Source organism: Herpailurus yagouaroundi, unplaced genomic scaffold (assembly GCF_014898765.1).
Source record: "Herpailurus yagouaroundi ecotype Mexico unplaced genomic scaffold, PumYag 185, whole genome shotgun sequence".
In the NCBI taxonomy this organism is placed as follows: domain Eukaryota; kingdom Metazoa; phylum Chordata; class Mammalia; order Carnivora; family Felidae; genus Herpailurus; species Herpailurus yagouaroundi.
The window spans coordinates 21,995,036-22,007,533 of record NW_024412416.1 but is presented as its reverse complement, the minus strand read 5'-3'; the positions used below and the strand labels follow the sequence as shown (position 1 = coordinate 22,007,533).

The following is a 12,498-nucleotide window of genomic DNA, read 5'->3' as shown; positions in this document are numbered from 1 at the left end:
GACTTTGTCTCAGAAGTCATAGAAAATGAGTCAACCATGAATGCCTTAGAGCCATCCTGACCCTTCATGACAGTCCCAGGAGGTGGGGTCTGTTAGTGGGAACAAAGGATGGGCAGCCAGTGGTGACTGCTGCACCTCCCCATGGCCCTCAAAAATTTCTACCTCTCCCAAGACATTTCTGAGAGTCCTCTAGCAAGATACCTCTTAGATGGAAGATTTATCACACTTTGCTTTCCATTTTGCATTTTCCCAAACCTCATCTCCCATGCACTATCTCCTTTGACTTTCACAAAACTCTGAAGTTTAGTGAAAGTGGGACAGAGGTCATCCCCAGTCCTGCTCCCTCTCTTGACCCACCCACTAGGGCTGTGGCATGAACTGAAGTCCTGTGTCCTCTGACAAAGGAACAAAATCTATTCAGTGGAGAACAGAGAGTCTTTTCCACAAATGGTGATAAAGCAATTTAACATCCATAGGCAAAAATATGAACGTGAACCTAAATCTTAATAATATAAACATTAGCTCAAAATGAATCACAGAATAAATGTAAAATGCACAACTATAAAATTTTTCAAAGAAAATATGGGGACCCAGAGCTAGGCAAAGAGCTCTTTGACACAAAATCATAATCCAAAAAAAAAAAAAAGAAAAATTGATTAATTGGACCTCTGTTCTACAAAAAAAAAAAAAATTAAACAAAACAACAACTGTTAATAAAATGAAAAGACAAGCTATAGATTGGGTGATAATATTTTAAAACTACCTATCAACAAAAGATTTGTATCTAAAATATGCAATGAACAGTTAAAAAACAATAGTTAAAAAATCCAAATTAAAAAATGGGAAAAAGTCATGAACAGACATTTCACCAAAAAGGATACACAGGTGTCAAATAACAACACTGAAAGATGTTCGGCATTGCAACCACAATAAGATATCACTACACACCTATCAAAATGACTAAGATTTGTAAAAGTGATAATACCAAATGCTGGATGTAGAACAACCACATCTCTCTTGCTTTACTTGTAGAAATGTAAAACTCTGGAAAAACAGTTTGGCATTTTATTATGAGACTAAACATCACTTACCATATAACCCAGAAATTATACTCCTAGGTATTTATCCCAAAGAAGTAAAAATTTGTGTCCACACAAAACTGTATACCTGAAGGTTTGTAGTAGCTTTATTTGTAATAGCCCAAAACTGGAAACAACCCAATGTCTTTCCTGGATTAACAAACTATGGTACATACATCCTGTGGAATCCTGATCAGCAGTACAAAGGAATAAAAATGATACATGCAGTTACTTGGGTGAATCTCAAAAAAATTATGCTGAATGAAAAAAGTCAATCCCAAAAGATCACATACTATATGAGTCCTGTTACATAGCATCCTTGAAATGTCCAAACTATACAGATGGAGATCGGATTAGTGGTTGTGGATCTTCAGAGAAAGAGAACAAGTAGGATGTGTGTGTGCATGTGTGTGTGTGTGTGTGTGTGTGTGTGTGTGTGTATATATATATATATATATATATATATATATGGGGCTTATTTTAGGAATTGGCTCACACAATTCTGGAGGCCAAGAAGTCTCACCATCTTCCTGCCATCTGCAAGCTGGAGAACCAGGAAAGCCAGTGATATAATTCAGTCTGAGTCCAAGGCCAAAGAAGTAAGGGACAATGGTATAAATTCCCATACAAGTCTGAAGGCCCAAGGAGTGGTAGCACCAATGCCAGAGGGCAGGAGGAGCTGTATATCCCAGCTCAAGAAAAGAGAGCAAATTCTTCCTTTCTCTGCCTTTTTGTTCTGAGTCCTGAATGGATTGGATGATGCCTGTTCACATTGGTGAGGATGATCCTCTTTTTTCATTCTACCAATTCAAATGCTAATCTCCTCTAGAAATAACCTAAATATGTTTTATTCCATATCTGGGCATCCCTTAGTCCAGTCAAGTTGACATATACAATCATCCATCCACAGTGGTGGACAGGGATTAGGGACAGGAATGAAGTATTGAAAGGAAGTGAGTGTGTTTATAAAAGAATAACACAAGGGACCCTTGTAGTGATGCACCTATTCTGTACTTGATTGGAGGGATTACCTAAATCTACACATGTAATAAAATTGAATAGAACCAAATAAACACACACACACACACACACACACACACACACACACACAGAAAGAGAGAGAGAGGGGGAGGGAGGGAGAGACAGAGACAAAGAAAGATGACTGCATGGAAAACTCATATAAACTTAATACACTCAGTGGAGTGTACCAAGGTCTATATCCTGATTGTGATATTGTACTCCAGGTATGCAAGATGTTAGCATTGGGGAGCACCTGGGAGATGGATAGATAGGATCTTTATGCATTATTTCTTACAACTGCATTTAAATCTACAATCATCTAACAATGAAAAGTTCAGTATTCTAAAATGTCTTAGAATACGAGCATGTATTGACTAGCCAGCATATTAACAGCTTAAGAACATTTAAAAGCCTAGTCTACCATTTATCCTAACTTCTTAAAATATGGATTTGGATAATCTGTTGTTTTTTTATGTATCTTTTCCAAGAGCCAGCTTTTGATTTCACTGATTTGTCTACTATTTTTCTGTTTTTAGTTTCATCAATTTCTGCTCTCATCTTTATTGTTTCCCTCCTCCCACCTGAGTTTAATTTGCTATTTTTTTTTTTTTTTAGTTTCTTAAACCAGAAATTTAGATTACATACCTGGAACTTTTCTTCTTATCCAAAATAAGCATTTTAATGCCATAAATTTTCCCCTAAGCACTGATTAGCTACATCACACAAATTTTGGTATGTTGTATTTCCACTTCATTGTGTTCAAACTATTTTTCAATTTCCCTTCAGACTTCCTCTTTGACCCATGGATTATTTAGAAGCATGCTTTTTAATTTCCAAATAGTTGGGGATTTTCCAAATATTTTTTTTTTTAATTTTTTTTCAACGTTTATTTATTTTTGGGACAGAGAGAGACAGAGCATGAACAGGGGAGGGGCAGAGAGAGAGGGAGACACAGAATCGGAAACAGGCTCCAGGCTCTGAGCCATCAGCCCAGAGCCCAACGCGGGGCTCGAACTCACGGACCGCGAGATCGTGACCTGGCTGAAGTCGGACGCTTAACCGACTGCGCCACCCAGGCGCCCCCCAAATATTTTCTGTTATATAAACACTTTCATTTAGTAACAGTCTGAGAAAAACTTTTAATGATTTCTATACTTTTAAATTTGCTAAGGTTGGCTAAGAATGTGTTATATCTTGGTGAATATTTCATGTTCCCTTGAAAATAATGTGTTCTGTTCTTGTTGCATTCTATAAATGTCAATTTATTTAAGTTCTCTAATGATGTTCAGGTGTTCTGCATCCTTGCTGACATTCTGTCTACTTGTTCTGTCAATTACAAAGAGAAAAATGATGAAGTCTCCAAGATCCATAATGGACCTGTTTCTCCTTTCATTTTTGTTAGTATTTGCTTAGTATTCTGAAAGCATGTCATTAGGAGCATGCACATATGTAGGATTATGATGTTTTCTTAGACAATTGACCCCTATATCATTGTGTAATGTTTCTCTATATTTTTGGTGATAGTCCTGGTTCTGGAGTCCACTTCCTCTAACATTAGCGTAGCCACTCTAGATTTTTTTTTTTTCAACGTTTATTTATTTTTGGGACAGAGAGAGACAGAGCAAGAATGGGGGAGGGGCAGAGAGAGAGGGAGACACAGAATCGGAAACAGGCTCCAGGCTCTGAGCCATCAGCCCAGAGCCCGACGCAGGGCTCGAACTCACAGACCGTGAGATCGTGACCTGGCTGAAGTCGGACGCTTAACCGACTGCGCCACCCACGCGCCCCTAGATTTTTATAATTAGTGAATATCTTTTGGCCTATCTGTGTTTTTATGTTTAAAATTAATTTCTTGCAGTCAGTAGAATTGAGTATTGCTTTTTCTATGCATCCTGACAACTTTGTCTTTTAATTGGTATTTTTTGACCATTTATATGTAATGGTATTAACCATATGGTTGGATAAGTGAGTTTTGGGTTAAATTAGTTTCTTAATGGCTCCATTTTATCTCCACTATTGACTTATTATGCCCCTGTTTTTCATTGTTATTTATTTTCCTGATTTACAGAGTTTACAATAAACATCTTTAATTAATTAGATTCTATTTTCAAGTAATATTCTACTTCATGTGTTGTGTAAACTTTATGACAGTTTATTCTCAATCCCTTCCTCCCATTCTTTGTGCCATTATTATCAAGCATTTTACTTTTACATATGCTATAAACACATAATACACTGCTGTTCTCTTCACCTTAGTTTCTTAGAGCAATTGAAGGACGAAAAAATAGTTTTATTTTCACATTTATTTATTCTGTTTTTATCATTTTTCATTTCATTATGTAAATCCAAGTTTCTACTGGTAGCATATTCCTTCCCCTTAAAGAATTTCCAATTTCATTTAATATTTCCTAGTCCAACATATATACATATATTTTTTCGAGTGCAGTTCTGTAGGCAATTAATATTTTTCCCTTTTTGTTTGAGAAAATATGTCTCCTTCGTGTTCAGAGATATTTTTTCTGTGCATAGAATTATGGATTAGTAGTTTGTTTTTTTCAGCATTTTAAAGATGTCACTCCATTGTCTTCTGACTTACCTGTTTCAGCATGAAAAGTCTGCTGTATTTCTTATCTTTGTTTCTCTGTATGTAGCATGTCTTTTTTCTGTTGCTGCCTTTAAGATTTTGTCTTTGGTTTTCAGCAGTTTAAATATGCTAAGTATAGGGATATTTTTGGTGTTAGTGGTGCTAGTTTCCTGCTCTTTTTGTTTTTGTTTTTGTTTTTAGTTTTTTGGATCTGTGGTAGTATTTGCCATTCAAAGTAGAAACGTTTGTCAGCCATTATTTCTTTAAACATCCCTTGTCTTATACTCTCTTTTCCTTCTGAGATTTCACTTTTACAGATCTTATGGTGTTTGGTATTGCCCCCCAGCTCTTGGATATTCTGTTCTGCATCTCCCCCTATCCAACTCTTTTTTTCTCTGTGTTTCAATTTGGGTAATTTCTATTGACCTATCTTGATGTTCACAGATTCTTTTCTCAGTTTTGTAAAGTGTAGTGATCAGCCCCTCAAAGTCTTTCTTCATCTCTCTTACTGTGTTTTTGTCATTTCCAGCATTTCTATTTGATACTTTCTTATCCATTTATTCTCTCTGCTGGAAAGAAATTAAACACTAATTATATCCACCTTTTTTATTAGAGTATTCAGCTTATTAATCAATTATTCTAAATTCCATGTCACAGTTTCAACACCTGTGTCATATCTGAGTCTTATTCTATGAAATGCTTGATCTTATTAAATGTTGGTGGGGGGGGGAGTTCTTATCTTTTCTTACACTAGCAGTTTGGTGAAAGTCAGACATATTGAGTAGGATAATAAAGACTGAGGTATATCATTTTGATTCTTGGAACTAAGTATGCCTTTCCTTTTGCTAGGTCTTTAGTATGGGGTTTGGATCAGTCTAGTCAGGACTTGAGGTAGGTTTTGGTTTCATTGCTGCTCTGGTTACCCTTAATGTACTCAGCCTTCAAATTTTACTAGTGATACCTTTTGTTTTGCCAGAAGACTTTTCTCACTGTCTGCTACACCCTTTCTCTTCTCAACTCTTGTCCCTCTTCTAGCATTAAACTACTATTACTTACAGCTTGTTAGTCTGGTTGTGGAAGTGGGACCAGGAAGTGTGATGTTTTTGTTATTCTAATTAAGCTTCTGCCTTAGGCAGGCACTGTGTCCCTGGATCTTAGAAGGGGGATAACCTCCCCCAGATGTACTTCTGGGCTCAGTACATGTTCCTGCCCCTCCCCTAGGGAACAAGAGTGATTTTTTTTTCTTATTTCCTCCTCCCACCCCAAGCTTTACTAAGGAAAGACCCCAGTTCCTAAAGCCAACAGTGTTCTGCCCTCACAATTTAAGCTTTTGTTCTGTAATATAGACAGGAGAGAAAGGTCTGCGAAGGACGCTTTCTCAGAATTCTTGCCAGTGTTTTTGTGAGCACCAGGTTGGGTCCTATGGAGAGGGGTTTACAAGTACATTTTAATTTCCCTTATAATCTGTAGCCCCCAGGCTTCTAAATATTCTTTCACTAGGCTACATTCTTCCTTTACCAATTTGTTAATTATTTTAGCTGAATTCTTCTTACTGTAGTCCAGCTGAGTCTGCCTCAATGAAAGTCATGTCTGTTTCTCTTTGTATGTACCCATCTGTCCTTAGGTTTGGAGTTAGCTGGTTTCCCTGTGACTTCTGCTCTCTGATGGATTAAAGGAAAGTTGTGAATCTGCAGTTTGTCTTGCTTGTTATTGTTGTTGTAATGATAGCACCATGCTGTCCCAGAAACAGAAACCAGAAGTATGAATTCATTTTGGAAAATAAGTACTAAAAATATGTCAAGGCTGTTTTGATATGCTGTGTGTTTCCAGGTTAAAAGATAGGACATGCTTTTCAAAGAAAAAAAAAAAAAAAGTTTGTGGGCTTATTTTGAAAAGCATTTGCTGTTCCTGACATTGCCACCAGAGGGCAAGCTGCCACATCACTACATACCTATCTCCCTGGGTGAGGCCCCATTTCCAATTGGGAAAGTGAATGTATAAAGTGGGAGGCAGATGCATCTAAAGCAGCTAATGCTTGTGGGGAGGGCCTGTTCTCAAGGTCCTCCTGGCTTGTGCAGCTATGGGTTGGGCTCTCGGTCCTTGCAGCCCTGGCCCTCACACACAGGCCAAAGCTGTACCCTCTGCAGAGAATATGCCTTTTGTTAGCCCTGGCAAAGAAGGTGTCTTTTCTTGCAAGTAGGCATGTCCTTAGTACCTTTCCAAGTACCTCACCCCACTAAGATTCATGCTGAGAGGCTGCCAAGACCCTGCTAGGTGATCAGGCTCTAGCACCTTCAGGTGAGTCCAACCGTCTGCCCAGCAGGGGGCAGCGCATGGAGTCAGTTCCAGTCCAGCCATTAAGGGTACAAATTTCCAGAAGCCCTGGTAGGGAAGTGATAGGGAGTAGAGGCTGAGGGGCATGTGGATCTTTAGCTGTTTTATCTGACATAATCCAAAATCATAGGGAGAGAAGTGTGGTTCTCCTGCAAATAAAGTCTAAAATAGGTGTTCCTGATTGGCAAGTGGGGAGTCAGGAGCTCACCCAGCCATCTTGTAGCACCATCAAGTTTCAGCATACAGGAGGATGAGGGTGTGGGGGTGTGGAGAGAACACCACCCACACCTAACCACATTGCCCAGCACTTCCCATAGTGTTTCTGCTCTCATGCCATGGGTGCAACTCAGCACCTATTCCCTCCTAAGTGCTGGGGGCTGGGAATTGTAGCCATGGCTGGGCAGACATCTCCCAACTGCACTTCTCCCCTGAGAAAGGAGTGGACAGCCAGTCCCAAATTGCCCAAGTCCTACCCACAGTAACTACTTCAAACAGATTATTGTTCTGGAACAATATTTTCCATATCTGTATGATTTTAAGAACCACAGAGGATGCTTACTTAAAATATAGTCCTTGGGTCTTTTTACTGGACACTGGTTTGGCCATCTGCATGGGTGCCTGGAATCAGTGCCTTTACAAGCACTCTAGGGAGGTGCAGTACCCTAGCGAGTGTCTACAGAGGGAGGGATCCACTACCACCCCCACCCCAGCCCAGTGGATGGGAAGCTAGGCCAACTCCACCTCTGCTTTTGTGTTGAGTCATGGAACCGTGGGATGGGTACTGCAGCCCTCCCTGAGTGTGACTGCCCTGCAGCTGAGCCCTGGGAGGAGCACCCTGTGTGTCACGGCCATGTCAAGGCAGAACCGGTGGCCTGTAGCTGGAGCACACCAAGCTGTCCTTGACCAACCAAACCAGAACACAATACTTTCAGTCTCTAGCCACTTTAAACAGAACGCGGTCACCCTTCCACCCCGCTCCCCCAGCAAAGCTGTGTTTGCTTTATCTGGGGGTGGAAGATCATTTGTGCTCACGTTTTCTCTTTAGCAACACTGGAGGGCAGCAGTGAGTCAATGTTTGCAATTTTTTATTAGAAAGTCCACTATTAATGGTATTCAGTCATAGATTTTATTTACTTATTTGTCTTTTTGTTCTTGCCGTGGCACCCTTGCCATGAACCATGGGAAATGACACCAGGCTTATGACCAGTACGGGGGCGGGGGCAGAGCAGCAAGGAGGCAGAGGTAGGGTAAACCCAGGGGAGGAGCAAGCTGTTCTCACTGGGCACTGGGTCCCACAGCAGCTCAGAAGCTTCTAGCAGATCCAGGCAAACCTGTGAACACCCCCACTCCGCCCCAGCCTGAGATGGGCCAAGACTTCCCCCAGCTGGGCATTTCACTCGGGAGTGTTTGTGATGAATGGATCCCTGGGTGAGGGCGAGTCTCTCCTCGCTGCAGTTTCTGCCTACACGCCTACACCTACCTTATTTCCTCAGAAAGGCTTGCCCTAGAAAGGCTTGCCTTAGCTCCCCTCAGTCTGCTGTTTACTCTTCAGGGTACTCACCACCACCTGACATGAGATTGTTACCTGTGAGCTCCCCCTGGCCAGGAGCCACGAAATCCTTGGGTTCCCCGCCCCCCATCCATTCCTTGAACTGACAGATTTAATTGAATGAGTTCACAAATGAACAGATTGGCAAGCAGACCTTACTTGTCTAATTTGCACACTGAGAGGTAACCAACAACCTTACCTGTCGAATTTGCTTGGGTCCCTCCTCAGAAATAACAGAAGCAGTAATAGGTTTTATCCTCTGCTGCCCAACCGGGGTACCTGCCTTCTGACAGACCCCAATCGTCAGCAGAGTCCAGGTGAGGTCTCCAACTGCTCTTCAAGGTCCACAATAAACACGAAGTATTTTAAACTATCACTGGTGATTTTGACACCTGTGGTCTTAACGCTCCTGCTGGCACAGATGGCACTGTGAGTCTCCATTCGGTTTCCTTAATTAAGGAGACACCTGGTCTTGGAACTCCCTTTCCTGGCTTCCTGGGGGTTGCTGGGGCCTGGAGCCTCTCTGCCCGCCCAGGGGCCACCTGGCACCGCGTCTCTCTCTTCTGTTCCAGCCGTGATCCCTCTGACGGATTCGGAGCACAAGCTGCTGCCTCTGCACTTTGCAGTGGACCCCGGGAAGGACTGGGAGTGGGGCAAAGACGACAACGATAACGCCCGGCTGGCCCAGTGAGCCCCTACCCCGTGCCCCTCCCCCAACGCCCTAAAGGGCCGACTGTCGCCGGTTTCCCGGCGTGGGCCGGGCCGCCCTTGCTCCTCCTGGGACAGCTGGCGTGCCTGCGGGCGGGGTGCGTGCGGGCGAGCGCGGGCCGGCTGGGACGCGTTTCACTCCGTGTTCTTCTTTCGCCAGCCTGATCCTGTCGCTAGAAGCCAAGCTGAACCTTCTGCACAGCTACATGAACGTGACGTGGATCCGGATCCCCTCGGAGACCCGGGTGAGCCTGGCGTGCGCCCGGACCTCACCAGCTGTCTGGGTCCTGGCCTCTCACTGGCCGCCGGCGCGGGCGGGAGGGCCCACCCTACAAACCTGGCAGGGCTCACCTACTCCCTCCCGGCCTCCGACCCCGGCCGCGCCCGGCCAGCCCCGCCCCGCCCCGCCCCGCCCCGGCGAGAAGTGTTTTGGGTTTACCTGATGCGTGTGTGCACGCGTGCTTGCGTGCCTATACGTAGGCGCGCACCTCGGTTAGGGGATGTTTGGTTTTGTATGCGAGTTGTGGTTTCGAGTGGTTTTTTTTTGTTTGTTTGTTTGTTTTTTGTCCTTTTATTTTCTCCAGAAGCAAAGGAATAAACACACCCACTCAGAAAACAAACTGTAGGCAAGTCGCAACACAAAACTATCTCTGCCGACATCGGAACACGATGTGCTGCGGCAGAGGGGAATTAATTATAAACTGTGTGTGGGTCCTTGGAAAAGCCAGGGAACCGAGAGCGCGCAATTCCTCAGCGCCCCCTCCTTCTGTTCTCCAGGAGGCGGTGGGAAAAGAAGACCCCCCCAGGGAGGGTCTGCTCTCTCCCCCCTTCCACATGCTAAGCACGATTCACTCTGATTGATGTTTTTGTTACCTCAGTAGTGAGCCCTCAAAGAAAGGGATTTGTAAAAAAGAGAGAGAGCTTACAAATTGGTCCTCCTCAGACATCAGTATACTTGGCTATGAAGTGGAGCTCATAAACTACAGTATTAAAGGAGTGACATGAGGAAAGAATTAAGGTGGTGCCTGACACAGAGTCAGTAGCCAGGACAGGCCAGGCACTGTTCAGGATGTTTTCATACATCAGCCTTTACCTGTATGCCATCTTCATAGGGCTTCCGGAGGCAGGTACTGATATCGCATTTTACTGAGGACACAAGGGACAGCTGGTGGCAGTCTGGCTCCAGAGTCCTGACTCTTAACCTCTACAATGACCTGTCAACTGCCTGGATTCTACCAATGTTGCTGCAGGTGTTCTTTCCCAGCACACACATATGGTGTGAAGGCAGCAGCTGTAGGTCTAGAAATCAGGAGGCTCTTGGGCTAGGACACAGCTCTGCAAGGCAATGAGCAGGGCTCCCTGCCAAGCCATGGTGGCCACAGTGTCAGATGCAGGGCCTGGCAAGAACACTTCCAGCCTCAGGGCATTTGAGCCACTGTTCCTTGCTCACTGGGTGCCAAACAGTGGGCACTCCCAGCACCAAGCACACCTCCCTTTCCTGGGCCAAACCCCTGAGCTTCTGTCCTTTTGTGTCACTGACAAATCCTGTTGAGACCTCTAGCTCCTTCCAGACCCAGGAAAGAGTGGGAACAGGAAGGAATTTCAGAATATAAAGTGGGTAGGGCTGGTTCCTGATTCTTCTGGGTGATCTGATTGCAGGAGGTGTCTTGGACCTGCTTGGGAAGGGAGGGGACAAAACTGAAATGAGGGAACAATGGGGCCTTCTCCAAGGCTCCTCTCCTGAAGGACAGGAAAAGCCCATTCAGAGGTGGGCACCAGTTCCTGCCACTCAGCTGCTAGTGTGAGATCCCTGGTCTTCACCCAATGATGCGGTCAGAATTCTCTCTCCTCACACAAGGAGGAATCTCCCACAAGGTCCTCTGCATGCATTCATCTCCTTTCTCAGGCTCCCCACCTACCCCATAGTCCTGGACCAGGTGTCCCTACCTGCCTTGCCTTCCTGACAGTGAGCCTTATCCAAGGTGTTCACAGAGATGCCCCCTCCTCACACCCGAGAACTTTTCTGGGAACGGTAACGTTTTTCCTGCTAAGCCCAGGTCCCGTTTCAGAATCCTCAGTTTAGCACACCACATTGCCAATCCGAGAAAGGAACCCCTAGAGTAAAGAGATTGGTCATGACCCGAACTGCTAAGGGGGTATTTGTTCTAAGGTAAGGTCAAAGTGTCTGTCCCCTGTCTGTAGTAAACAGGCAAGACACCTTTGTAGGAGAGACACCTACAGGCGCAGGTGAAGTGTCATCCTTACCAGAAGGCCTCTAAGTCTACAGAGGCCGGCCAGGACCTGGGTCTGGTCGTAGACCAGCTTCCTCAGGGCTAGAAGGGCAGAGTCTGGGCATGATGATTCTAAAATGTGCAGAGGCCCCGGGGCTGTGGGCATCTGCACCTTGCCCAAAATCCCTGCCTCGGAGTTCCAGGCTACCAGCAACCTGAGCTCACCAAAAAGGCATGCTGGATGGGACAGTGAGATCCCAACACAGCAGCCTGGGGGCTGGGATGGTCTACCTTTGTCGAACCCACGTGAGATGGCTCATCTCTAACCTTCTTCCTTTCTCGACCTTCCTCTCCCCCCACCCCCAACAGGCCCCTCTGGCACAGCCGGAATCCCCAACAGCCTCTGTGGGGGAGGACGTGCAGTCCCTGGCCGACTCCCTGGACTCGGACCGCGACTCGGTGTGCAGCAATTCCAACAGCAATAATGGCAAGAATGGCAAAGACAAAGAGAAAGAGAAGCAACGCAAGGAAAAGGACAAGACCCGCGCGGACTCCGTGGCCAACAAGCTGGGCAGCTTCAGCAAGACGCTGGGCATCAAGCTGAAGAAAAACATGGGTGGCCTGGGAGGTCTCGTGCACGGCAAAATGGGCCGCGCTAACTCCGCCAACGGCAAGAACGGCGACGCCCCCGAGCGCAGCAAGGAGAAGAAGACCAAGTCACGCAAGGGCAGCAAGGAGGAATCGGGTGCGTCGGCGAGCACGTCTCCGTCGGAAAAGACCACGCCGTCGCCCACGGACAAGGCGGCCGGGGCGTCGCCGGCCGAGAAGGGCGGCGGGCAGCGGGGCGACGCCTGGAAGTACAGCACGGACGTGAAGCTGAGCCTCAACATCCTGCGCGCCGCCATGCAGGGCGAGCGCAAGTTCATCTTCGCCGGCCTGCTGCTCACCAGCCACCGGCACCAGTTCCACGAAGAGATGATAGGCTACTACCTG

General features: G+C 45.3%; 1 protein-coding gene across 1 annotated transcript in view; it reads left to right on the top strand.

Annotated features, from left to right (window-relative positions):
- OTUD7A (OTU deubiquitinase 7A) overlaps positions 1-12,498 on the top strand; it is a 386,234-nt gene that overhangs the window by 372,692 nt on the left and 1,044 nt on the right. Inside the window, exons 12-14 of the mRNA XM_040493910.1 lie at positions 9,139-9,253; positions 9,435-9,519; positions 11,875-12,498. Of these exons, the coding sequence (XP_040349844.1) occupies positions 9,139-9,253; positions 9,435-9,519; positions 11,875-12,498 (824 nt within the window). The remainder of the gene's footprint in view (positions 1-9,138; positions 9,254-9,434; positions 9,520-11,874) is intronic.